The sequence below is a fragment of the Pteropus medius genome, unplaced genomic scaffold (genome assembly GCF_902729225.1).
Source record: "Pteropus medius unplaced genomic scaffold, Ma_sr-lr_union100, whole genome shotgun sequence".
Lineage (NCBI taxonomy): Eukaryota > Metazoa > Chordata > Mammalia > Chiroptera > Pteropodidae > Pteropus > Pteropus medius.
Genome location: NW_024354500.1, coordinates 7,514,207 through 7,540,190, shown reverse-complemented (window position 1 = coordinate 7,540,190; position 25,984 = coordinate 7,514,207). Strand labels below are relative to the sequence as shown.

The following is a 25,984-nucleotide window of genomic DNA, read 5'->3' as shown; positions in this document are numbered from 1 at the left end:
GAAATCCAATGACTGGTGTCCTTCTATATGAAGAGAGAGATTTAGAAACACACACAAGGAAGGAGATCATATAACAATAGAGACAGACTGGAGTGATGGAGCTACAAGGCAAGGAACACCAAAGATTGCTGGGAGCCGAGAATAGGTAAGAGCCCTTCAGAGGGAATGTGGCTCTGCTGACACCTTGATTTCAGACTTACAGGATCCAAAACTGTGACAGAATAAATATCTGTTGTTTTAGGCCACTAATTTATAGTTAATTTGTTATGGCAGCTCTATAACACTAATATGTTAATTCATAGTTTATAATCGCTACATGAGAAAACATATACAAAGCACTTAGCACAATGTTAGGCATATATAGTAAGTATTTAATAAATGGTAGCTAAATCTCAGAATTCCAGACTTCAAGGAATTAATAAACTAATGTTAGGACCTAGCCTGGCTTCCACATGAGGCTTACTTTGCTAAACATGCTACCACGAATAAATCAGATACGTCTTTGCTACACCCAAGTCTCTAATGACCCACATCACCTCCTTCATCTATTAATATCTAGTTTCGTAGAACATACTTTGGAAAAACACTGCTCCTTACCATCCTCAAACACTAAAAAGATCACAGCTCAGACATGTGTTTTGCTCAAAGGGGCCAGATTAGACCTTCTATAAAGTTCCTAACTCCAAAGTTCTCAGATTAGTTTAGAATGCTATTTACCTCTGTACGTGGAAAGCCTCACTTTGTTTCCGTAGAAGTCGTACTCGACCCACTTGCACATCTAGCTCATTAATCACAATTTCTGGTTTATAAAGCTGACAGAAGAATTCAGCCTATGGGAGAGGAAAGATTTTACCTGAATAATATTCTGTATACTCTTCAAACATTTTCTCATCCATGAGGCTTATTGTGCCCCTCTAATTAGCCTTTACTAAGAGGCACTATGTATTTCCAAAGGTAGGAGAGTTAGCTTTTACTTTTTTAATTTTCCAAATTTCTAATGTTTTTAAAAGCATTATGTTTCCCTGTAATAGTACTTTACATTCATTCAAATAAGCCTATTTAGATATCTACCTATTTCTAAAGTGAATACATTGACATATCCCAATAGACAGTTAACACAAACTCTAGTCCTAAAAGATAAGAAAAAAAAATCAAAGTAACTTTTCTTCAGCTATGCTTCCCTCTTCTTTAAATTTCCAACATGCTACAGGAAACAGTAACTTGAATAAACCATGGTACATTTAACTATAGCCAAAGCAGAAAGAGAAGCTGTGACAGATGCTCCAGGACATCTATCCAACTGGCATTCCTCTCTTATCCTTGTCCCTAACCCAAATAACCCAGATTTTGTTCAGGTTTGGGCAACAGTAAAAGGGAAAAAGTGCACAGGGGAGGTGAACCCCTCTTCAGCCAAAGGGGATGGATACTGATCAGTCCAAGCCAATCATTGTAGTTTCACTTCTCTTGCCTACTATAATTAACAAATTTATTAAGCTCCTTTTAGTAGGTATCCTGTTACTAGCAACCAAAACCATACCAATAGTTTCAGAAACTGAAGAAACGCTTATAACTATTTCAGTTCCTGACATAAAGCTTTTCTTTACCATTATTCATATAAGAATGTTAGATATCTATCTGCCCTAAGATGGGCCCCTGGCATTTCTCCAGTTATCAACACTGTTGATGAAAGCTTCTCTCCTCCAAAAATATACATTATGATATAAAACAAGAATAGTGAAGTATTAACAATGTCAGCAATGAACCTAAATAGTAGGTATACAGGTGTTCAATGGTACTATTCTTTTCTCAACTTTTCTGACACTTGAAGATATTAATAAAAAGTTGGAAAAAATTTAATTGTGCATAAAACTACAAAGGTGTTACTAAGACACAGTTCCAGTCCTGAGTCCACAACCTACAGAATAATATGCTCATTAAAACGCTGGAGAATAAGGCATGCATGTGATACAGGATACTAGGAAGCTCATTTTAAAAATGTGGAACACATAGAGAACTACTTATTTAGGAAATAGTGAGAACATTATGTCCATGACAGGCAGCAATGAAACTACCAACTTTGACAGAGGAGGCAGTTACTGCAAAAGCTGTTCCAGGTAAGGACCAAAAATCAGCAAGTAAGCTAAACATCTTAGTTTCCTTTGAACGGGGAAATAAAAATAGCACTATATACCTTTTTCTTGGAAATGTTCAATTTGCTTCCAATGACTTCTGCCAATTTCAGTTTGTTTGCATGCTTAGAAAGCATTGCTGTGAAACAGTCCAAAGCCTATTAAAATAACCAAAGTCAATGCCGATTGATTTTTTTAAATAGTACATTAATAACAGAGCATCACTATCTTAGTCATGAAAGGAAGGAACATAAAATCCAGCAAGAAAATTTCTGCAAGACCAGGGAGATACAAATAAGGTACCAACCCTAAACTCTAGGACCTTACTTACCATAATAGAGGCAGAACACAAAGGTGAATGAAGGCTTTACTATCAAAATACTGGTTAATTAGAAACAAACCAAAAAACCCCACCTTTGCAAATCCGAAATTCAGGCAAAAATAGCAATTAGTGTTAATCATCAGGCATATGGTTTGTGAGGAAACTGACTCTCAGATGGTAGAAGTAAAACCAAAAGATGACTTTTTAGCTATAAAGGGAAACTTCACGTGCAATAAAGTAATGACGTGCCATTACTATAATCGAGTGCTCAATCTTAGCAACTACTGATAGGTCAACCATGTATGTGTCTTCTGATGTAATGGAATATAAGTATCACCACCGAAAATGGATTCTACCTTAAAAAAGTTGAATGTGAACACCTCTAGTATTTTGTTAAACTTCTATTTACCTGAACAAGAGAGAAAATAACAAGGAAAAAAATACCATGAATGTGGCAAAACAAAGAATATATAGGAAGTCTTCAAGTAACATCATTTTATTCAATATCTTTTCATTATGATGTTGATGAGAAAAAATAATTGATTCTTGGCTGAGGCCACAATATGTGTGGTTTGCACATTACACCTCTGTGTGTGTGGAGTTTTCTCCAGGTACTCTGGGTTCCTCTCACATCCCATGTCTAAGTTGACATGTCTAAGTTATCTCAGTGTGAGTGAGTATGGGTTTAGGTGTGCGTGTACCCTGTGAGGGAAAGGCGGCCTGTCCAGTGTTGGGTCCCATTTTTGTGCCCTTAGCTGCTGGGGGCAGCTCTGGCTACCCTCAACCCTGAAATGGAAAATAATTATCTTACTTGCTTTTATTAATCTTTCTTAAATATATGTACAGCTCACATTTATTTCATTTAATGTTAGAAGTGTCTGGGGTCTTTATTTAAAAGTTTTGTGACCAGAAATATGCTGTATGAACTTAACTCTTGTTTATATCAATTAATCTATGGTAAAACTGGTTTTGTTATACCTCGTTTGGCTTAAAGTTGCAGTTTCCAAGAACCTATCAACAACGTTAAGTGAGGGCTGACTGTATCTGGTTTTGCCACCAAGTATGTCAATAAAATTCACATAAGCATTTAAAAAAGAGAGAGAGGGTTTATTTGGTCTTTGTCTTCAATTCCTGGTACAGAGCTTCAAACACCCTTGGAATTGCCAAGAGTGATTCACTAGGGTCCCTCTGGACCATACCAGAGTTTATTATGCTAAATAAACTGACTCCAGAATGGGCCCTCAATGGGCCTAAGGGTAGGGCTGGCAAGGCCAGAAAGACCAGGCACTGACTGGAGGGTTGAAACTTTCAGCTCCACCTGCAACCTTTGGGGAACAGTGAGGGGCTGGAGACTGAGATCACTCTGATGGCCAATGACATAATAAGAGCTCAATAAAACGTTGGATATCTAAAGCCTGGAGTGCTTCCTGGGTGGTGGACATACTGATTTACTGGAAAAGTGGCACACCCTGACTTCACAAGAACAGAAGCTCTTGGGACCCTTGAGACCTTGCCCAGTGCATCTCTCCCATTTGACTGTTCCTGAGTTATATCTTTTATATTACAACTGTAACCTGTACTGTACGGTGCTTTCAATGAGTTCTGTGAGTCGATTACTAAACCCGAGGAGCTTGTGGGAAGCCCTGAATTTACAGCTGGTAGGTCACAAGTGTGGGTGTGGCCCCCAAGACTTACGGCTGGAGTGTGAAATAAGGGCAGTCTTGTGAAGGACTGAGTTCTTGAACTTACAAGGTCTACACTAACTCTAAGCAGTCAGTTTAAGAATTGGATTTAACTGGAGAATACTAGTTGGTGTCAGAGCCAAAAAAAGCAACCAGATAACGCCAGAAAGTGGATCATTTTGCAAAACACTGGCCTGTTCTCTTCAAAAACGTAGTACAGTATCTTTAAAAGGGAGACTCTGATACAGTTAAGAGTTCTGAAGCCTATACACATAGAAAAGATCTGAAAAGAGCTACACTAAAATCTTAACAGTGCCGGGGAATCCCTGGATAGGAGAATATTTTCACTTTATCATTTTGCCTTCCTATATTTTCCCACTTTGAACAGTACATATACATTGCTTCTATACTAATACAACATTTGTATACAAATGTTCACAACAGCATTATTCACAATAGCCAAAAGGTGAAAACCCAAATATCCATCAACCAATGGATAAACAAAATGTGGTATATACATATAATGAATTATACACTTGAAAAGAATGAATTTTTTAATAAGTGAATTATATCTCAATAAAGTAATTTTATATACACACACAATAACATTCTAAAATAGAGACTAAAGAAAATAAGAGAAATCCTATCATGTCACAGTTTTATTTTAAAAGTACAAAAGAAGTTGCCTATAAGAAAGAATAGGAAGAAAAGGAGAAATGTAGAAGAATAGGAAGAAGAGTTCATTGGAGAGAAGAACGAGATAAAAGGACTAGTACACAGTACTTCAGGGTTCTGCTGAGCTACAGTATGCTCTCCAAATGAGGTTTCATTCTACTCCAAGTAACTTTACCAAATACAAAGAAATACTGCAAACCAAACTGGGTCACTATTCTCTCCTCAGTCCCAGCTAACAGAAACAAGAACAATTTATTTATAATCAATATTGGTCAATGTTTTAAGAGACCAGAGATCTTCAGGCAGTACCACTTCTATTTTTAATAGGAGGGAACAGATTTCTCTTTGTTCTTATTGAATATGGCAGAGCTGTAATTCAATAGGGCTTCCTTCCCACACAACACATTTTTTTCCCAAGCCCAGCATACAAAGCTATACTTTGTAACTAGCACATAAATTTCTCTGGACTAAAATTAAAGGCCCTACTGAGGCAAGCAAAGAAATACAAATCTATCAAAAAGATTAAGAAATTATATATAGGAATAAACTTAAACATTTTAAAAACACTTTATATTTTATAACTATCACCTGGGAGATTTTTTTTTTCATTTTTCCTTTAATTTCAGTACCTGTTTCACTATCTCAAACTATACTTAATTAAGTAGTAAACTGTTTCAAAGACCACAAAGTGTTTATTATGACCAATTAGTTTCAAGGCAACATTAGTTTGGTTTCAACTAGCTAAGGATAACAAACAATATTCACACAAAAGAAAAACTCTGAGAGCAGCTGAAAGACAGAAAATCACAAAGGAAATCAATAGCCTGATAGGGCATAGAGAAAACAAGCAAGACGACTATATCTTACCTCTTGAAAAATATTTAATGATGCAGATGAAGACAGACTGTCAAAGCTATGGGCAATCCTATTACACCAATTCAGTAGATCCCTTAAAAAAAACAAAACAAAAAAAAACCCAACAAATAAAAACCACAGGCTAATGACAGCAAAGGCATCAGAGTTTCCACTTCAGTCTGAGAATACCTGACACAGAAGTCTCTCCTTTTTTCTGACAATGTGAAGATAAATAGTGTGAGGGTTAAAAATAAGTGAGTGGTACTAGTCCCTATCCCTACCAGGAAGTGATCTATCATCATTTCTCTCCCATACATGCCAGACAAGGTTATCAGGATAGGGGAGCAACTCTCAGAAAAAAACTCCTCAAAGGCCAAGTCAACCATGGAGAATGGAGAGAAAAGGAACCAAACTCACTATACACGGCAAAATCTAAGGGTCTTATTGAATACCAGAGGTGTCATAAAGGGACATCCAGTGAAAAACTACATCAGTAACTATTCCCAGCTTTGGCTTTAAAAGTTATTTTTAAAGTGAAAATAATGTTACCTTTAAAAGTCTTCCTAACCAGTAATTACAGATCTGAAAAAGGGGTCTGACATCATGAAGCAGCCTAGAAGTCTAATCTCAACCCTGACCTCTCATAAGCATTCAGGTTCAGTTGGTAAGAAATTTTGAGGGAAGTTTTTAAAATATCAATTCAAAAAAGTGTTTAGTCCAGTACCTTAGAGACAACTCTCTTCCCTCAAGGCACAGTCTTTTATTTTCTCTTCTGGCTTCTGAAATTTCTTGAGGTGCCTGTTCATATCCAATGGAACTATCACTCTGACAGTGATGTTTCTCTCCAGTAAGCTGGATGTAAATGTCTAGGAGGTGATCAGTTGCTGCCAATAGGCTGGGGTATCTGTTTTGAAGAACCTGACAGGAATGAAAAAAAAAGAAAAATTAGTAGCAGATGTAGTGATTTTTAAAAGCACATGTAAACTGCTCCTGACACTAGTCAACAAAAAAAAATGTATTTCTCTATAAAATTTGTCATCTTTACCAAGTGTAAGAACTTCTGCCCTTATACACAGCCCATTCCCCAAAGACCATGACTTCTTCTCCACCAAGAACTCGGCTATCCAGCAATCTCCCCATCTGTAACTACCAGAGCTTAGGGTATAGAAGCCAGAGGGGAAAAGGATCTCGAAGCAACATATACATCCAAGTCCCAGGAATTTACTCACTGAAGAATCCTGCAGGTGATATTTACTCTAATTATAAAAACGATTCTAGTAAGATTCATTATGTCATTTCTCAGTCAAAAGCAAATTAGAAGCAGTTAATGAGAAAAGTAAAAATAACCTTTTAAAAGCAGATCGCAGTAAAAGGAGCTATGTTAAGTACTAAAAAAAGCAGAGGATCTTTAAAAAGCAGACAGAATTTAAAAAGCGGAAGATCTCCTTTTATTCACTTTAATAACTACGTAGATTTTCTGCAGTATAATACTTGGTGCTCATAATATTGGTTCCAATGTTTTATGACATGGAATTGTTCAGTCAAGTCTATTTGAGAAGAAAACATCATATATATATTAGAAATGTTACCATCCAGTACATTTAAGTTAGCCTGAAAAGAAATATATTGTTTCCAATTTATAAGTGAAATAGCCACAAACTTTGTATATATTAAGTATGTAATGCCTACATATTTAGAAAGATAACGAACTAAAACCTCTGTCATCTCAAGTGGTAGATCTAACAGATTTTATTTCTTCATACCTTTTTTACTGGAGGATTTTACAACAAATATTGCTGAAAATATATTTCAGATGAATTAAAAATTAAATAAGGACAGAAAATAAAATTTTAAAATTCAATTTACTAAATACACATGTAGATCTTTCAAATACAGAATATACATTTTTATGTACAGAGGGAACACTTATAAAATTGGCCATATACTTATGACCTTGGTCACCACGAACAAAATACAGACTATTTCTATCACCCCTAAAACAAAATGTTCCCTCATGCCCTTTTTGTAATCAATCCCTTCCCCCCATACCCCTGCCCCTGGGAATCATGAATCTGATTCCAATCCACATGATTTTGCTTTTAATTCTGTCATATATATGGAATCAAATAGGATAGAGTACATAGTTCAGGTTCTCTCATCAGCATGTTCTTGTGATTCATCTAGACATTACTGCATGTATTAGCAGTTCATTCTTTTTTAATGCTCAGTAGTAATTCCACTATATGAGTATGTATATTTATGATCAGGGTGAAAAAGAGCTATTTTTATTTGAAAAAAACTTTGTCAAGCTTAACACGTTGGTAAAAACTCAGCTACTTGGGAAAAAAGTTCTGAATAGAAAAGATTTATAAGTACCCACTAACCAGTCATTTTCTACCTTAGTCAAAAAATCTTTTACTACCATAAATTAAAAAAATTTAAATATAGTATCACTTAATAAACTAATCTGACATGATATGGCTCTATTATCAATCTGATATGCATTCTGGAGAGTCATTCTTTTGATAAGCATTTATTAAGTATCTACTTTATATGAGGCACTGTTCCAGGGATAAGGAAACAAACAAATAAGGAATGGCGCCCCACCTTAGGAAACTCCATCTGGCTTAAGAAGCAGATAATGCAAGGAAAACAAATTTGCAGCACAAAGGGTAATTGTGGTCAGTTCTGTTAGGGAGATCGAGGAAGATTTCACAGCACAAGAGATGCACCTGGCAGAGGTCATCAGTGGTTGTGAGCGGGCACTGCCAGCAGAGAAAGCGGGCCATCTAAGACACCAGCACTTAACACATGCAAGGTGTACGAGGGAGACAAGGTTTGAGAAACTGCCTGGGGTGAGTTTCCGGCACTTACTAGGTATGAGACCAGCATTACATAAACAGCTCATTTTTTATAGTATAATTTGATATTTCATCAAAAAGTCAAAAACAATCTTTCTAAGCACAGGATGACTCAGGTTGGCAGTTACAGAAATGTAGTTCCTTTTGTTCCCTATGAAGTCAGCATAAGAGATTATTTTATTTCCTAAAGTAATACACATGAGGGTTTCAGCCTCCAGTCATTTATTCAGGACAGTGTTATTAGGAATTATTAGCAAGTCCAGAAGCTTAAAAATAACAAGTGAGCTTCTCAAAGTCAACTATCTAAATATGACATACATCATTTAAGTGAGGAGGTGAATGCTCCTGTTGCACTTCCTGTAAGCAGAATGACTCAATGCTGTTTATGAATAGAAAAGATGAGCTTTAGCTTGTATTTCAAGTATAGAATACAGTAAGTAAGAAAAGAGTAGTTATCAAATGTTCTTCGCATTCTCTCAATTCCCATACCTAAATGTAAACTTTAGTCTTCTTTTTTAAAGAACAGACTGGAATTGAAGTCTGAAAATCAAATATTTAAATGTTTACCATTGCAAAAGCAAAAGCTGCAATGTGACAGAGCAATACAAGTTTATGAAGTGCCAGGCATTGAGTGGATTGTGGGGACACAAAGGTGAGTAAGTTGCTGGAAGAGCTTATAGTTGAGGGCAGCGAGATGGAAAAAGACAGACATATCAGACACAGAAATACACAGATAAGAAACTCACAAGTGCAAAATAGGCTACAGAATTATAATATCACACTGGCAAGGCAAGACTTCTCAGAGATTAAATGAGTAAGTTTTTTGCAGTAATATGGTGAACTAGATACCCTGAAAACTCCTCTGCTAATAAACACCTAAAACGCTGGATAAAATATTTGAAAAGACTGTCTTAAGTCACTTATTTATCTAAACATTTACACTAATAAAGGACAAAGCACTCCCCCCCATGCCTGAATAATCACTGACAATGCTTTATTTGCTACTCTCCAAGATGAAGAGTTAGGAAATGGGAAACCTGCCAAGTAAGGCAGTGGATACAAAAGGAGGTGAAGGGTTAGCAGAGTAAAGTGAAGTATATCTCTTAGTAATTGAGGGTAACCAGTGATACTACAAAGTGAATCAATGTATAAAATCTATTAAATAATCAATCTCAATTTTTGTTAATATCCAGATCAAAATGTGCATTAAGTTGCTGAGTGTAAAAGTTATTAGTTACAAATCAACTTAGTAAAAAGATCCTTTGGGAACAACTGAGGCAACAAATATGGTCTGAGATTTAAATGGTACTGAGGAATTACTGTTCATTTTACTGAGTATAATAAATGTTATTGTGGTTTTATATGGAAATGCCCTTAAATTTTTAGAGATTCATGAAAATATTTGGAGACAAAATGTTATGGGATTTGTTTTCAAATATATTAGTCAATAAAAAATACCAGATGAAGTTAATATAGTAAAATGTTGCACATTAACTGTAAATTTAGGTGGATGAGTATTTTGGGGATTCATTATACTGTTTCATCTATTTACATGTAGGCCTGAAACTTTTAATAATAAAAAAGAAGACCACCGATATTTTCTTTCTAATAACCACATACCTCATTCAATTCTGTCTTATCCATGTTATCCAGGTGAACTTTGGTCCAATATTTATCTAGCAGAGTAGCATGACTATTCAGTGGTCGATACCAATTTCCTCCAGTGCTCAAGAGTCTGTATTTCAAAATAAGAGTCACATAAAACTTCCAATTTTAAACTTGAATTATGGCTCTGGTTAACCCTTGCTAGACATTATCTCCCATGTGAAAAAAACTCACATCCTTTCTGGTGCTAGATACTACTATGGTGGGCTTATGGGCCAGATGACAAACAGAAAGCTGCCACAATTGACCCAAATTTGACTCTTCCTAAGGAAGAGTAATAAAGGTTTAGCCAAGTCATTTTCAAATCATTGCAAATGATTCTATTAGGTTCTTTGGTCTCAACAACACATTTCTCTTCCTTAAGCCATAAATTCAGGAAAGAAAAAGGCCCATTGCATTAAAAATAAGTTTACTGCTTATTACCAATAACTAGAGCACCCCCAAAATAATAAAAATTTCCAGAAGAGAAGAGATATCCATTAAACATACACTCTGGACAAGCTACATGCCTACACCTAAGCCATTTGATTTAATCCTCAGAACAACTGTCCTGAGAGGATCGCACGTGCCCTTCTTTTCTTCTATACGTAAGGAAAGAGAAAAATAATGTACCTTGCTTGCTCAACTATGACTACAAATGGCAGAGTCAGGAACTGAATTCAAATGTGTCTGACATCTTTCTGTGATGTCCCAAGACTTTCTGAAAAATGTGCCTAGCAGGAAGGAACTTCACTATCTCTGTGAATAAAATCAGGGTCTAGTAAAATTAATAGGACCTGGCAAGGTACTTCTTGAGAACTGTTAGATTAGCTCCATATTCCATGTGACAGTGAATGTTCACTGAGAATGTTCACTGAGGTATAGTAAACTATAATATAATAACTAAATACTTTTTTTCTGGGCATTTAAAGACCTTAGAGAAGCTGTACAGGTATAGACAAGCAGTAGGAAATAAAATACTGCTTCCACGTTATGAAAAATATAGACAGAAACACATACTAAGTTTGCTTAGGTTTTATTCCTTTGTCGATGTTTATATTCAATTAATTTTTAACTGCTTAAATCTACATGTTATCATCATTACCATCATCATGGCTAGCCATTAGCTGTGCACTTACTATGTGACAGGTCTTCAATGTGAGTAATTTCAATTAATCTTTATGAGTTATATCAAGTTGTAAAGTATTATTAGCCCTATAATAACCAGGTAAGCAAGGTACACACAAGCTACAAAGAGTCAGGACTCAAACCCAAGGCTATCAGACAACAGCTCATCTCTGATTATTTTTGAAAACAAGATAAAAAATTTTTAAACTGCTTATTTTTAAGTAAGGGAAAAAAACATGTTGTTCTCTAAATTAATTATCTACATTAAAAATAGTCAGAAATGAGAAGATTGGATCTGTCATCAGTTCCAACTAATCTTGCTTAAAGTGGGCCCAGAGAACTCTATTCCACGAATTTTGGACTCATACTCTAGTGACTCTAGAGGCTCCACACTGGGAATAGAAATGTTAGTAAGACATACCTCCTGGTTGCAAAGAACTGAAATCCAGGAGCCACTTTCAGACAGTCACCTTGGCCAGGAATCAAGAGCTCTCCATTCTCCAAGAGAGGGATCAGCACAGAAACCTAAATCACAAAAACCCACTGATAAAGCTATTCAGACAGAAGTAACAAAAAACAAAATGACTCTCTCTCCAAATAGTGAACACACCATTAAAGGAAACCCCAGATCTCATAGCATGAACTTGGGGTCAAAAGGCAGGTGGCAAAGTCGGAGCCATCTACACTGCAGAAGAACAATTTATTTATTTAATATTCACAGAGTGCCTACTATGGACCAGAATCAAGCAAGACACTAAAAATCCAGACATGACTGAGGCTTTAAAGCCTAACATCTGATGGGAAATAGCACAGCACCATGCAGCATGACCAATGTGACCTCAAGGATATACAAAGTGATGTGTGAAGATAGAGGGTGGCTGTAAATCAGAAGGTAGTGATTTAGAAGCAGGGCAGTGAAGCCATCCAAGAGATAATGACATTCATTGAATCTTAAAGTATGAGCAGAATTAGGTTTGGTGGGAGAGAAATGGCACATATACTCCAGGCAAAATATTCAAATGAATTAATGTATATGCCTAAGAGTATGGCATGAGAGAATTCTGTTATGGTTGGGGCACAATGTGCATATGTAGTAGTGGAAAAATACAAGACTTAGAAATAAATGATAAAAGGTCTCCTGTGCTGCTGAACTAAGGAGTTTGAAATTTTCCATGGAAAATTAAGAGGATTTTCACCTGGGGAAAATATTGCATTTTTTTATTTTAGAAAATCAATTGTGCAAGTATATGGAAGCTAAATTAAAAGGAGCTAACTTGGAGAGAAAGGTGAAAAAGGACACTAGTCACATAACAAAGGCAAAATAGCTAGACAGAAAGACAAAGAGACAAAAATAAGAAGCCTTGTGCTAAGGAGTGGGATAGGAGAAAGGAGAATAAAGAGATGAGGAAAAAGTGCTAAACAATGTAAGACTAACTGAATGAGAAACTAGAAAAAGGAGACAACAAACTTCTGGCTTGGTAACTGTGTGGCAGAACAGGTAAGTTCCATTTTTGGACATCTTGAACTTCCACTGGCTAAAGAACATCCAAGTAGAGATTTTTCGAAAAAAGTGTGGACAAGACATATAGTGTGAATGAGGGAACATGAGCTTATAGAGTTTGAAAAGAAAAAGCTAAGAAAGAGGGCTCTAACTTTATTAAGCATCATTTTCTTACACATGGCTAGGAGCTGAAAGGAAAGCCCAAAGTAATATAGGAGCAACTCGAAGATAATTCCAAAACTTGAAACTAAAGAAACTCATCCTGAATGAAATCTGGAAAAGCTACCTTAAAATATTAGTTGAAAAGTTCTGAAAACAACAAAATAATAACCAAGGGATCCGGGTATGTTTTTAAGTAAATACAACTTCACTATAATGATAATTAAGTTTAAATATTATCAATTGAACAACATACCCTGTGGAAACAAATGTATTAATAGAAGGGGAATGGTCTGCACAAAATGGAAAGTACAGGAAGTTCTTGATGTTTATCAGACATTGGATACCAAGACAGAATTGTCAGAATCTGGCCTTAGTCATCAGAGAATGTATTTAGCTATCGGTTAAATCCCTAGGCTCCCATGGCATGAATAGGATATCCCTTATGTTCCTCTATCTTCTTTGGCTCTAATTTGAAGACACATAATCTTAATGACTTTTGGGTACCCTGACTTCCAGGCATATTCTGAAAAATATGCCCAGGAAAGAGAACACCAGAAAGGGAAAAAAACTCATCAAAAACTTTTAAATTGGCTCGGTGGTTTAAAATTCAGTTTTATTTTTAAATGCCATAGGTAGTAGTCAGCCCTCGCTCTGTGCTTATTGAACAAACTAAGTTTCCAGACACATAAAACTGAGCATTAAGACCCTAGAATATGGTGATCAAACTGTGAGCCCCTGTCTGGGCCAATAACTCCATTTCATCTTTACTTCATTAGACTCTAAAATCATCATAAACAATTATTTAGAGCCACTTCTTTCTTTTCATATCTCCCTAAATATTCTCTCTCCTTCCTCCCACCTCCCCCCTATTATTCCCATATCTAAGAGGGGAAAGTCCATATGCAGGTACCTTTAAGGTTCACATTAAAATTAAAACCAATCTCAGAAAAATCTGCCCAAAGTAAGAATTTTTCATCCTGCAATATATTTTTTGGTCATACTTTACACAGAACACAGAGAAATTTTATACACATGGAAAAGTGACATTTTAAAAAATAAAAATAAACATCCAATATATTTTGTTAATGGAACAAAGACAAATATGCTCTTATTATATCATCTCTTCCTTTATCTGTCCTCAGCCCACTGCTCTACAGATGCCATAGCTGGGAAGTAGGGTCTCAAAGTTCTCGGTTTTTCTGTAACATGAGTAAGATGCTTCCCACCAGGCCTATTCTTGGAAAGGCTGTGAAACTGGCCACATATTCAACTAAAGGAAGAAAAAACTACTATGAAACTGGTCACATATTCAACTACTAAAGTAAACAGTACAAGCAGAATTTTATCGATTTTTCTATAAAACAAGAGATCAGCCAAATAATCCAAGACCAAATCAGATTAGGTGGGTAACGATGAATGAGCTTCTTGGTTTGCTCTGTAATCAAATATCTATGTTGTTTAATCATCCCTAGAATCAAAATGCTCTTCAAAGACAGGAAATTAGTTAGTAATTAGCAAAATGACACACCACATCTAAGGGGGCATAGTCAATATCCTCCAGAAGGATCCACTGTCCCTTTGTGGCTGCTTGTGTCAGGGTGCCAGGCTGCCACACAAACTCTCCTGGGACATCTGTGCAGCGATACATTCCCAACAGCATCTGCAGAAAGAAGAAGAAGTAATTATTCAAATCACATAACTGAGGTGTCAATGCTATATCTTTTAATTAATTCCATTAAACTTCTATAAGGATATAAGCAGGCACTTGAGGTTTTTACAGCTCGGCCATCAGTTATGGGGAAGATCAATAACTATTCTCATAATCCCTTAGCAAAAACAATACTTTCATGCAAATATTTACAAGTATGCTAACCCACCAAACTTTGCCATTTCTTAATTACCTTACTGTCAGTCTGATCTCCAAGCTGGACTTTGAGAAGCTGATGAGGTTTTCTTCCTGTCATTGCAGCTAAATGTTCAACTAAGGAAGTTTTGCCACATCCTATTGGTCCTTCCAACAACACAGCATTCTGAGACGCCACTGCCATAGCCAGGGTCTGAAGATTTTTGCAGACTGACTCAACCAGCACATAAGACCTAAAGGCCAGCTCCTGTTCATGAGAAGAACTCCTATTATTAGCCTAAGGAGGCAAGTTAGAAATAAAAGACATGTCAAGAAGAGTTCTTCCTCCGAAGGGCACAGGTTAATTAAATTTCTACAACACTTCCACCGACCTTTACAAAAACCTCTGCCAATAATTAGTAGTACCAGAACTATAATAGGTATGTTATCCAAAGTAAGAATCTGACTTTTTTCCTTTCTTCCCCTCACCTTCTGCCCTGGGGTGGGGAGCAGGGTAGAATTTGCTAATAAATTTAAGAAAAAGTCTCCCAAAGTTTAATAAGCCAAAAAACTGACATACAAGGGGTGGGAGCAAACCACAACTGAATTTTTATTTTCCTTCCTCTCACTATATTTTTGGATTTCATATCTAAGATCAAAAATGCACACAATATATTTCTGGGACAATCAGGTAAAGGTGGACACTAAAAGTATATTTTATATTATAAAATTACTAAAATTTTTTCAGGTATAATAGAGAGTACTGGGGTCATTTTTTTAAGTGCTTTTCTTTTACATATACATATATAAATGCACATTAAAATATTTAGATATGAAATGATGTGATATCTAGGAGCTGCTTTCAAAATAATATGATGTAGAGAAAGCATGCAAAAATATAAATGAAACATAACTGATCACAAATTTATAATTACTGCAGATGGGAGTTCATTACACTATTGTTTCTACTTTGGACTCTGTGACATTTTCCATAACAAAAAGTTAAAAATAATAATGCATCCAATATGTTTAATGGGTAGTTTCAGTTTTGTAAGATGAAAAGGTTCTGGAGTTTGTGCAACAATGTGAATATACTTAACACCACTTAAGTGTACACTTAAAAAGGTTTAAGATAGTAAATGTTATGTGCACTTTACCACAATCTTTAAAATTTTTAAATAATAATGCATCTAATATAACAAAGGAAAAATGACCTCTTGGAAAAATGAAGTAATTATTAACTTTTAAGGAATAGTAACTTCTCAACCATGACTAGTCTCCTAAAGATATGTGAAGACAAAATGAGACTTAGCCCTGGAAGTTCTTGAAATTTCTGAAGTTTTTCTCAACAATTTAGTAGGCCAGCTGGGCCATAATACTATTCTGTACTCTGCCCCAGTGCCCCACTACTACCCAACATTAAGCCCACCACAACCAGAATCTTTCCCTATGTTAAAATTCTAATGCTCCAAACATAACCTGTCAGGAGAGTGGTTAAAGAGGGGTGGGCAGGGGCGTCTTCGTGACTAAAGGGAAACGTAGGGGCTTTAGAAGTGCTGGTGCTTTAGTGCAGTTTACACAGATATTTGGTTTATGAATAATCACTGAGCTGCACATTTAATATATATGCGCTTTTTTATATGTATACTGCACTTTTACGTTTTTTTAAAAAATTGTACTGCCCAGTGACAGACTGATCATTTAAGGACTGACCCAGGACTTGTTCCAAGAAGAAAACTGCATGGATCTGACTAGACAAAGTAACAACTAAGATTGCTGGAGGTAAACAGATGAGCTCCCAATGGTTCTAGATTATGAAACCAAATTATAATCTAAAAGCCTTTCCAAAGTGTGGTCTGAAGCCACATTCTTGGAAAGAAGCTCATTTCATATGGCAAGGGGAAGCTCACTACAGATACCAGCCTCCCACGCAATAGGCAAAAAGAATATTCTGATGGAAGTAGGCTGATGAGACTTTAACCTGGGCACAGCCTTATCTCTGCCAAAGCGCAGCCCAAGGGTCTCCGTGCAAGTCATTCTGCCTTCGTTTTACATAAACATGGCATACAACATGCGCCACTGAACTTCACACAGTTGTCATAGCAAGTGTATCAGAGGATATATGAAAGAACTTCGCTAAAGTTAAGAGAATCACAAAGGCATTGTTACAGTACCTAATTTAACATTAGATGAGGGACAAAAAGAAAATAAGAGAGGAAGGCCCTGGGTAAATTTCTCTTAATCTCTCCCTGAATACTTCTGTAAATGGAACAGCAATTTGGCAAACTCGATTTGGCTCACATATATAATGCAGAGCCCACCCAAGGGAAAAAGTGTGCTAGGCTCTGTGTTATAGGTGTTTAGGAGGGGGAAGGGAGCACACATCCTACTGATGCCAACATACCTGCTCTCCAGGGGCTGGTGGCTGCCCAGGCAGCACCACACCACACACAGCTGTCACCCTGGAAGACAGGTCAGCAGAAACAATATGTCCCTGTAAGTAATGTAGCTCCTTCTCCTTACGCCAAAGGGAAGCTTTTGGATTGGCCAAAACCAAGGCTTTCTCCAAGTCCTGTAGCTGGGCCTCTTCTAGTAACCTGAGTGAAACGAGGATCTCATCAATGACTTTAATGCACAGAAAAGCCACATCGAGATTTCTAGGAATGTTCCTGCTTACCTCAACCTAAAATGGATCAGTTCCTCATTATTAAAAATCTTCTTAAGGAATGTTATCTTGTGCTCTTCATTCATACAGGTTACTAAAGCAAGACAATTGGCTGTATACCTGGAGAAAATCAAAATATATAAATATAGGACCTGCAGATGATTCTAAAGAATAAAGAAAATTTGCTAGCTAAATGAACACTAGCAAAGGAAATCTTATAGAATTAATGTAACACATTTAAGAGTAAAAAATACAAATCATGTATAATAAATTCACTTGACAGAACATGAAAAAGATAAAACTCCGTATCATCTCACCTTCTGACATGATGCATGATTAAGGAAAGGAAATAAAAACCCAAAGGCACCAGCACAAAGATAATAAATTTTAAACGGTTTCCTTTCCCTCCTCATGCACACAACTCTACACACCCTCTACCATCTTCACATTAGAAGCACAGGAAGGTCCAAGAGCTACACACCAGCGAACTAAGGTATCGTGGCTTCTGAGGAGAGGAACACACACACTCCAGTCCCAGAGCTCCCGGAACACAGACTGCTCTTGCTGCAAAAATTTGTAGGCCGCTTCCATTAGGTCCCGGAGCTTCATCCGCCTGCGCCCATAGCGGACTGGATTAGCATCTGAACTCTCTAGGAAGAGTCTTTGAAAGACTGGAGAAGTGTCCTTGAAATACCTCAGGGCAAACCTTCAGAAAGAAAGAGAGTATTTTCCTTTGTTAGTGAAGATATCAATGTATGCATCTCCACTTTGAGACAGGACAGCATAACATAACAGGAACTTCCAAGGGTCTGAGAACAAAGAGAATCAAATGCTAAAGCTACCTACCTAGTCCTAAGATTGTACCTGTTCAAGTTCAGAAACCAAGATCATGGCATGAGATATCTGACTAAGAGAAAACAAAAACCATAAGTACATACCACAAGTGTTTACTACTGAAAATGCACTCATTTTCAACAAACATTGTTTAAATTAAATTTATTCAGGTGACATTGGTTAATAAAATTATATTGGTTAATAAAATTATATTTGACCCCCCCCTTTACCCTTTTCTATCTCCCTCCTCCCCACTTTCCCTCTGGTAACCACTAAACTATTGTCTATATCTATGAGTTTTTGTCTTGTTCATTAGTTGCTTTCAGTTTCATATTCCACATATGCGTGAAAGCATACAGTTCTCAACTTTTTCTGACTTATTTCACTTAGCATGATAATCTCAAGATCCATCCACGTTGTCTCGAATATCAGTATTTCATCTTTTCTTATGGCTGAGTAATATTCCATTGAATATATGTACCACATCTTCTTTATCCACTCAGATAACGAAGGATACCTCAGTTGTTTCCATGTCTTAGCCACCATGAGTAATGTTGTAGTGAAAATAGGGGTGCATATAACTTTACGGATAAATGATTTCAAATTTTGGGGGGTAGATCCGAAAGAGGAATTGCTGGGTCATATGATAATTCTTTTCTTAATTTTTTGAGAAATCTCTATACTGTTTTCCATAGTGGCTGTGCCAATTTACATTCCCATCAGCAGTGTATGGGGGTTTCTTTTTCTCCACAACCTCTCCGACGCTTGTTATTACTTGTCTTGTTGATGACGACGCTTGTTATTACTTGTCTTGTTGATGACAGCCATTCTAACAGGTGTGAGGTGGTATCTCATTGTGTTGATTTGCATTTTCTTAATAGCTAGTGAAGTTGAGCATCTTTTCCTATGTCTGTTGGCCAGTTGGATATCTTCTTGGGAGAATTATCTACTTGGATTCTCTGCCCATTTTTTAATCAGATTGTTTGCTTTTTATGAATAAACATTTTTGACTTCTAGTAGAGTCAGACATTGCGTTAAGGCCCCGGGGTACAAATCCAAGGAGATATTTTCCTTGAGGAACTTTTATCTGGTAAGGAAGACAGTCACAGAAACAATAAGAGGCACAAAGAAAAAGTATTCAACTGAACGTGGAGGAGTTTAGAAGACACCTTGGTTGCAGCTTAAAAGATGAACAGGGAACCCTCATGAAACAGAAAAGAAGGTAGTAAGATTTGAAAAGAGAGACAAAAAGCTACAAAACATACAGAAAACAACAAAAGGGTACTAGCAAGTCTTCCATATCAGTAATTACTTTAAATATAAATGGTTTAAACTTGCAATCAAAAGACATAGATTAGCTGAATGGATTTTAAAAACTGGCTAAAACGATATGCTACCTACAAGAAACTAGCTCTGGATCTAAGGACACACAGAGGCTGAAAGTGAAAAAATGAAAAAAAAAATTCCATGCAAATGGCAACCAAAAGGGAGCAGGAGTGATTATATTATTATCAGACAAAACAGGTTTTCAATCAAAAAATATTAAAAGAGACAAATAAGGACATTATATAAGGTCAATTCATCAAAAATATATAACGATTTTAAATTATGCACCAAAAATCAGAGTTCCTAAACATATGAAGCAAACTTTGACAAGAATTGAAAAGAGAAATAAACGGCAACACAACAACAGCAGGAGATTTCAATACCTGATTTTCAGTAATGGTTAGAACAAGAAGACAAAAGATCAATAAGGAAACAAATAAGCCGAACAACACTATGGATCAACTGGACCTAACAGACATATACAGAACACTCCTCCAACAACAGTAGAATATACATTTTTCTCTCATGCACATGAAACATTCCCATGGAACATGTTAGGACACAAAACAAGTATCAACAAATTTTAAAAATATAGAAATTAGACAAAATGTCTTTTCCTATCAAAATAGAAAACTAGAAATCCATGGGAAAAGGAAAACTGGAAAATCCTTAAATATGTAGGAAGTAACACACTCTTAAACAACTGATAGGTTGGGTTAAAAGAAGGCACAAAGAAATTAGAAAACACCCTCACACAAATGAAAACAAAACAGGACATACCAAAATCTATGGGATGCAGCAAAAGCAGTGCTAAGGGGGAAGTTTATAGCTAGCTATAAATATTTGTATTGAAAAAGATCTCGTTAACAATGTAACTTTACATCTCAAGGAAAGAGAAAAAGAACAAAACCCAAAGCTAACAGAAGGAAATAAAAAAGATTAGAGCAGAGATAAGAGAATAGAAAAATAAGAAAAAAGATCAAGAAAAGTGATAAACTCTGAGTTAATTAACTAAGAAAAAAAGATAGAAGACTAAAATAACTAAAATCAGAAATCAAAGAAGGGACATTACCACAGAATAAAACAGATTATAAGAGAATACGATGAACAATTATATGTTAACAAATTGGATAACTTATGAAAAACCTTCCAAGGCGGAATCATGAAGAAACAGAAAATGTGACCAGACCATTCACTAGTAAAAAGATTGAATCAATAATCATAACCTTTTCAACAACAACAACAACCACCACCAAGGACCAGATGGCTTCACTGGAGAATTCTACCAAACATTTAAAGAATTAACGCCAATCCTCTTCAAATGTGTCTAGAAGTTTAAGAGGAGGGAACACTTCCAAGTTCATTCTATAAAGCCAGTACTTCTGATACTAAAGCCAGATAAAGATGTCATGATAAAAGAAAACTACAGATCAATATTCCTGATGAATATTGGTGCAAAAATCTTCAACAAAATACTAGTAAACCAAAATCAACAGTATATTAAAAAGATTAAACACTATGACCAAGTAGGATTCATTCCTAGAATGCAATTATGAATCAACATAGGAACATCAATTAAAAAAACAATTCCAGTCTGTGAGTTTTTTTATTTATGGAAATGTTTTTATTGCTGGAAATGCAATAAAAAATACTAGTCTTGCAAAATAAATAATCAAGAGAGGATGAAGTTTGCTTATTTGGGAAGGGGGTAAACCAAAAAAAGTTTTTCCCGGAAATGCTCCAGATTTTTTTTTTTGAAAGTTACTTTGTTAGCTGAATCAAGCTTAAACTGTATAAAGTATCTTGGAGATATTTTGGCCAAGAGGGAAAATAAGTAAGAGAAATAATCCTCACATTGTTTCAAATGGAATTTTGGGGCATGTCATTGTGAAAGTATTTCCCTAAATCTTCCTTCAGAAAAAAATAAAACAATTCCATTTACAATAGCACCAAAAAGAACAAAACACTTAGGAATAAACCTAACCAAAAAGGTTAAAGACTTGTGCATCGAAAAACTATAAAACGTCATTGAAACAAATTAAAGAAAACATAAATAAATGGAAAGATCATGTTCGTGGACTGAAAGATTTAATATTGATAAAATGTCAATGATACCAAAAGTGATCTACAGATTTAATACAATCCCTATCAAAATCCAAATGGTATTTTTTGAAGAAATAGGAAAAAAAAAATTATCCAAAAATTCACATAGAATCTTGAGGGACTCTGATCAGCCAAAACAATTTTGAAAAAGAACAAAGTTGGAGGATTCACACTTTCTAATTTCAAAACATATGACAAAACTATAGTAATCACAGTAGTATGGTACTGGCATAAATACAAATATATATATACCAATGGAATAAAACAGTCTAAAAGTAAACCCTCATTTATATTGTCAAATTATCTTCAACAAGGTGTCAAGACCACACAAAGGGGAAAGGACAGTCTCTTCAACAAATGGTGCTGGGAAACCTGGGTATCCACATGAAAAGAATGAAACTGAATCTTTATCTTACACCATCTAAAGAGTTAACTCAAAACAAATTAAAGATTTAATCCTAAAACCCAAATCTATAAAACTCCTAGAAGAAACATAGGGGAAAAGCTTCATAACCCTGGATTTGGCAATGATTTCTCTGAATACAACACCAAAAGCACAAGCAAAAATAGACAAATGGGACTATATCAAGCTAAAAGGCTTCTACACAGCAAAGGACACAACAAAGTGAAAGACAATCTACAAAAGGGAGAAATACTTGCAAATCGTGTATCTGGTAAGGGATTATACAGAATATACAAAGAACTCATACAGCTCAACAACAAAAAAATCAAATAACCCAATTAAAAAATGGACAAAGGAAATGAATAGACATTTCTCCAAAGATATAAATAGCCAATAAGCATATGAAACATCACTGATCAGAGAAATGCATATCAAAATCACAATGAGTTATCATGTCACATCCATTATATTGGCTAATATCAAACAAACATAAAATAACAATTGTTGGTGAAGATGTAAGTTGGAACTGTTGGTGGGATTATAAAATGGTCCAACTGCTATGGAAAACATATGATGGTTTCTTAAAAAAAAAAAACAAAAAAAAAACTACCATATTTCTTTTCCCCCTCCAAGCAAACATTTAAATTACAGATTGAAATACAGTGTATCTCAGATAAGACACTGATCCATATGATCCAGCAATCCCACTTCTAGGCATATAACCAAAAGAAATAAAAGCAGAGTCTCAAAGACATATTTGCACGCCCATATTCATAATAGCCCTATTCACAATAGCCGAGAGGTAGAAGCAACCCAAATATCTTTTGACAGGTGAATAAGTAAGTAAACTGTGGTATATACATACCAGGGAATACTGAGCTGTCTTTAAAAGGAAGGAAATTCTGTCATATGCAACAATACAGATGAACCTTCAGGACATCGTGCTAAATGAAATAAGCCAATCATAAAAGGACAAATACTGTATGATTCTATGTATATGAGGCATCTAAAATAGTCAAATTCATAGAATCGGAAAGTAGAATGGTGGTTACCAGGGGCTAGAGAGGAGCAAAGAGGAGTTGTTTAAAAGGCTTAACTTCAGTTCTGTAAGATGAAAGCTTCTGAAGATGTTTTACAACAATGTAAATATGTTTAGTTTAACACTACCAAACTGCATACTTTAAAAGGTTATGATGGTAAATTTTATGTTTTTACCACAACAAAGTTTGTGTGCATTTTTAAAAATGTAAGCCTACTTTATGTACTGCAAACACGATGATTCTTAGTGGATTCCAGTCAAATCGGTACTGGTAGTAAAGAATGTAGTAGCGCATTCTTGTTATTTCTCCTACTGTATTTCTTGGCATAAATGACTGAAAGGAAACCACAGGAGTGAGGGAAATGAATAAAATCAAACTCCTCTGTGCCTTGTATATTTTGGTTCATGCTAGAAGTCTGTTAGTTTACCTCTTTCTGCACTCTCATTATCTAGGTCAGAAGTGGGACAAACAGAGAAGCTGTCAATAGTAGGTGTTATTATCCCTGATACAAAGATAAGGAAATAAGTCTAGAGTGGTTAGGTTGTTTGCTCAAGGACACAAAGCTACTAAGTATAGAGTGTCTGTGAATCAAGGCATTTGGAGCTCCAGTGGCGCAATTGGTAAGCACGCAGTACTTATATGAATCCAGGAATTCAAATGGCAGGTTCGGATGTGTGATTCAGTTTCTCTACTGCAGACATGAAGAAGGTGGATTCATTAAGAGTTGGAATTTTCTAGGTAGGCATGAACACCGAATAGATGGACAAAGGAGTATAAATAGAAAGGCGGCAACCATAATGTGGAAAACAGAATTTCACACTGTATAAGAAGGTATGTACAAGAAGGTACACATAGGAAGAAAGAATTGGCAGTTCCAATAAAGAGAGAGAACAGTGTGTCAAATGCACTTAAGTGCACTAGTGGGATAGGAGATGGTAATCTAGAAATGGGGCATTTGAATCAATAATTTCAAAGGTGATGGTGCAGATGCAAGCTAGGCCAGGGTTGAAACCACTGCAGTGAGCAAGGTTATGTGGGATGAAAAAGAAGTTCACTGGAAATTAGCTAGTCAAAGTACAGAGGAGTCACACTGTATGGATGTTCCAAGTGTGAAGGAGGAGCTGGGGTAGAGAAGAAGATGGTGGGCCAGGTGCCAAGTTCTTGAAAGAAAAAAGGAGAACTAGGTTAGTCAGTGATCACAAAAAGCAGTAGAAATAAAGAAGATAGCAGGTGTCATAAAGATAAGGATCATAAAGAATAGGGAAACGTCCAAAAAACTTCAAAGAAAAAAAGGACACTAACCAGACATATTGATCCTGAAGGATATGGAGGGTGAGATTAAAGAGCCACCACCTGAGTACCAAAAGGGATATAGTACCCTTAAGACCACCACAAATCGGTGAAGGTAAAAAGGCAAAGAGAACATTCAGAGAAGAGGCTAAGTATATAAGGGAGTGTGCAGGCTATGGAGCAGACAGAAGGCAGAGGGAAAGGGTTTGGATGAAAGATGCCTGGACATCAGCTGGGTGAGAGGATACAAGGATAAGAATTCAGGAGATAGGTGAGAAGGCTTGGACTTCAACAAGCAAACTGGAATAGAGACTTGGTAAATTTAACACTCCAGATATTCTGAAGGAGATTGGACAAATGGGTCTTGCAAGATTCAGCTGTGGCTTAGAAGACAGACCTGGCAGCTGTGGTATGGGAGGCTGGTATGAATTCCGCTAGCTCATGGGCAGGTGTTGGCAGCACAAGTGGAACCAGCAGGCAGTAACATACAAATATGTAGGCAGATAAGCAGTAACCAAGGGATCTTTGAAGAGGGCAGGGGAAAATGAGCAGTGTGCATTAGCAATGGTCCTAAGCCTGTGAGGCAGGTGGAGGGAGAGAACTGCAGTCCACTGTTAAGTATACAAAACAGGGACTGGTCAATATTCCCTCCCAAACTTATTTGACTATAGCATTCTTTTATCTAGAGGCCCATCATTTTCAATGAGTGCTCTAAAATTCTGATCTAAGTAATGATGGATGGACCAATAAAGCATTTTTAGTCAAACAAAAACATTAGATTTTTCCTTAGAAAATATCCAGAGTCTGAGGGAAAGGGTCTCTTTCCTGGAATAAGAGAAAGTTGTACAGTCTAAAATGCAACAAGGAACACAACCTAGTTAAAAATCTCGGATGAGCCACTCACTCGGGCAACTTGTCACTTCATCCAATATTTAGAAGTAAGACCTGGGGTCCAGTTCTGGCTCTGACACTGAAAATAACTTAATTAACCTTTCTAAAGATTTAAAATGGGACTAATAGTCCCTGAGTATGTCACAGCATAAAGATTAAAAGATAATGTATATCTATGTACTTAAACACTATAAAGTCCTATATAAGTATATATTATTACTAAAATACTACCATTCAGTGTAGAAATCCACATTCCTAATTCCCACTGCGAACTACAAATTTTCATGCCCAAGGATGTTCAATGTCACATTATACATCAAAAATTCAAAAACCACCTCATTGCCCAATGAAGGGATTAGAATACTATGCAATTATTAAAATTTTATTTATTGACATGTAAAGATATCCCTATGTGACTAAATTTTAAAAAAATTGCAAGTTAAAAATTTACTTTATTAGAAAATGTTCACTTTACTAGAAAACACTGCATTATACACTTATGTAGTATATGAACTATATCTCAATAAAGCTGTTTAAAAAATGTGTGAATATAAATACATTACTGTGCCACTTTAGGCTGGGTGCAAGAATGAAAAAAAGTAGAGAGACAGGAGGAAACATACCAAACTA

General features: G+C 36.0%; 1 protein-coding gene across 1 annotated transcript in view; it reads right to left on the bottom strand.

The window, feature by feature from the left end:
• MDN1 (midasin AAA ATPase 1) overlaps positions 1-25,984 on the bottom strand; it is a 141,784-nt gene that overhangs the window by 103,087 nt on the left and 12,713 nt on the right. Inside the window, 11 exon segments of the mRNA XM_039853068.1 lie at positions 718-830; positions 2,192-2,287; positions 5,676-5,757; positions 6,388-6,581; positions 10,145-10,259; positions 11,718-11,821; positions 14,488-14,619; positions 14,861-15,100; positions 17,207-17,399; positions 17,480-17,587; positions 17,949-18,173. Of these exon segments, the coding sequence (XP_039709002.1) occupies positions 718-830; positions 2,192-2,287; positions 5,676-5,757; positions 6,388-6,581; positions 10,145-10,259; positions 11,718-11,821; positions 14,488-14,619; positions 14,861-15,100; positions 17,207-17,399; positions 17,480-17,587; positions 17,949-18,173 (1,602 nt within the window).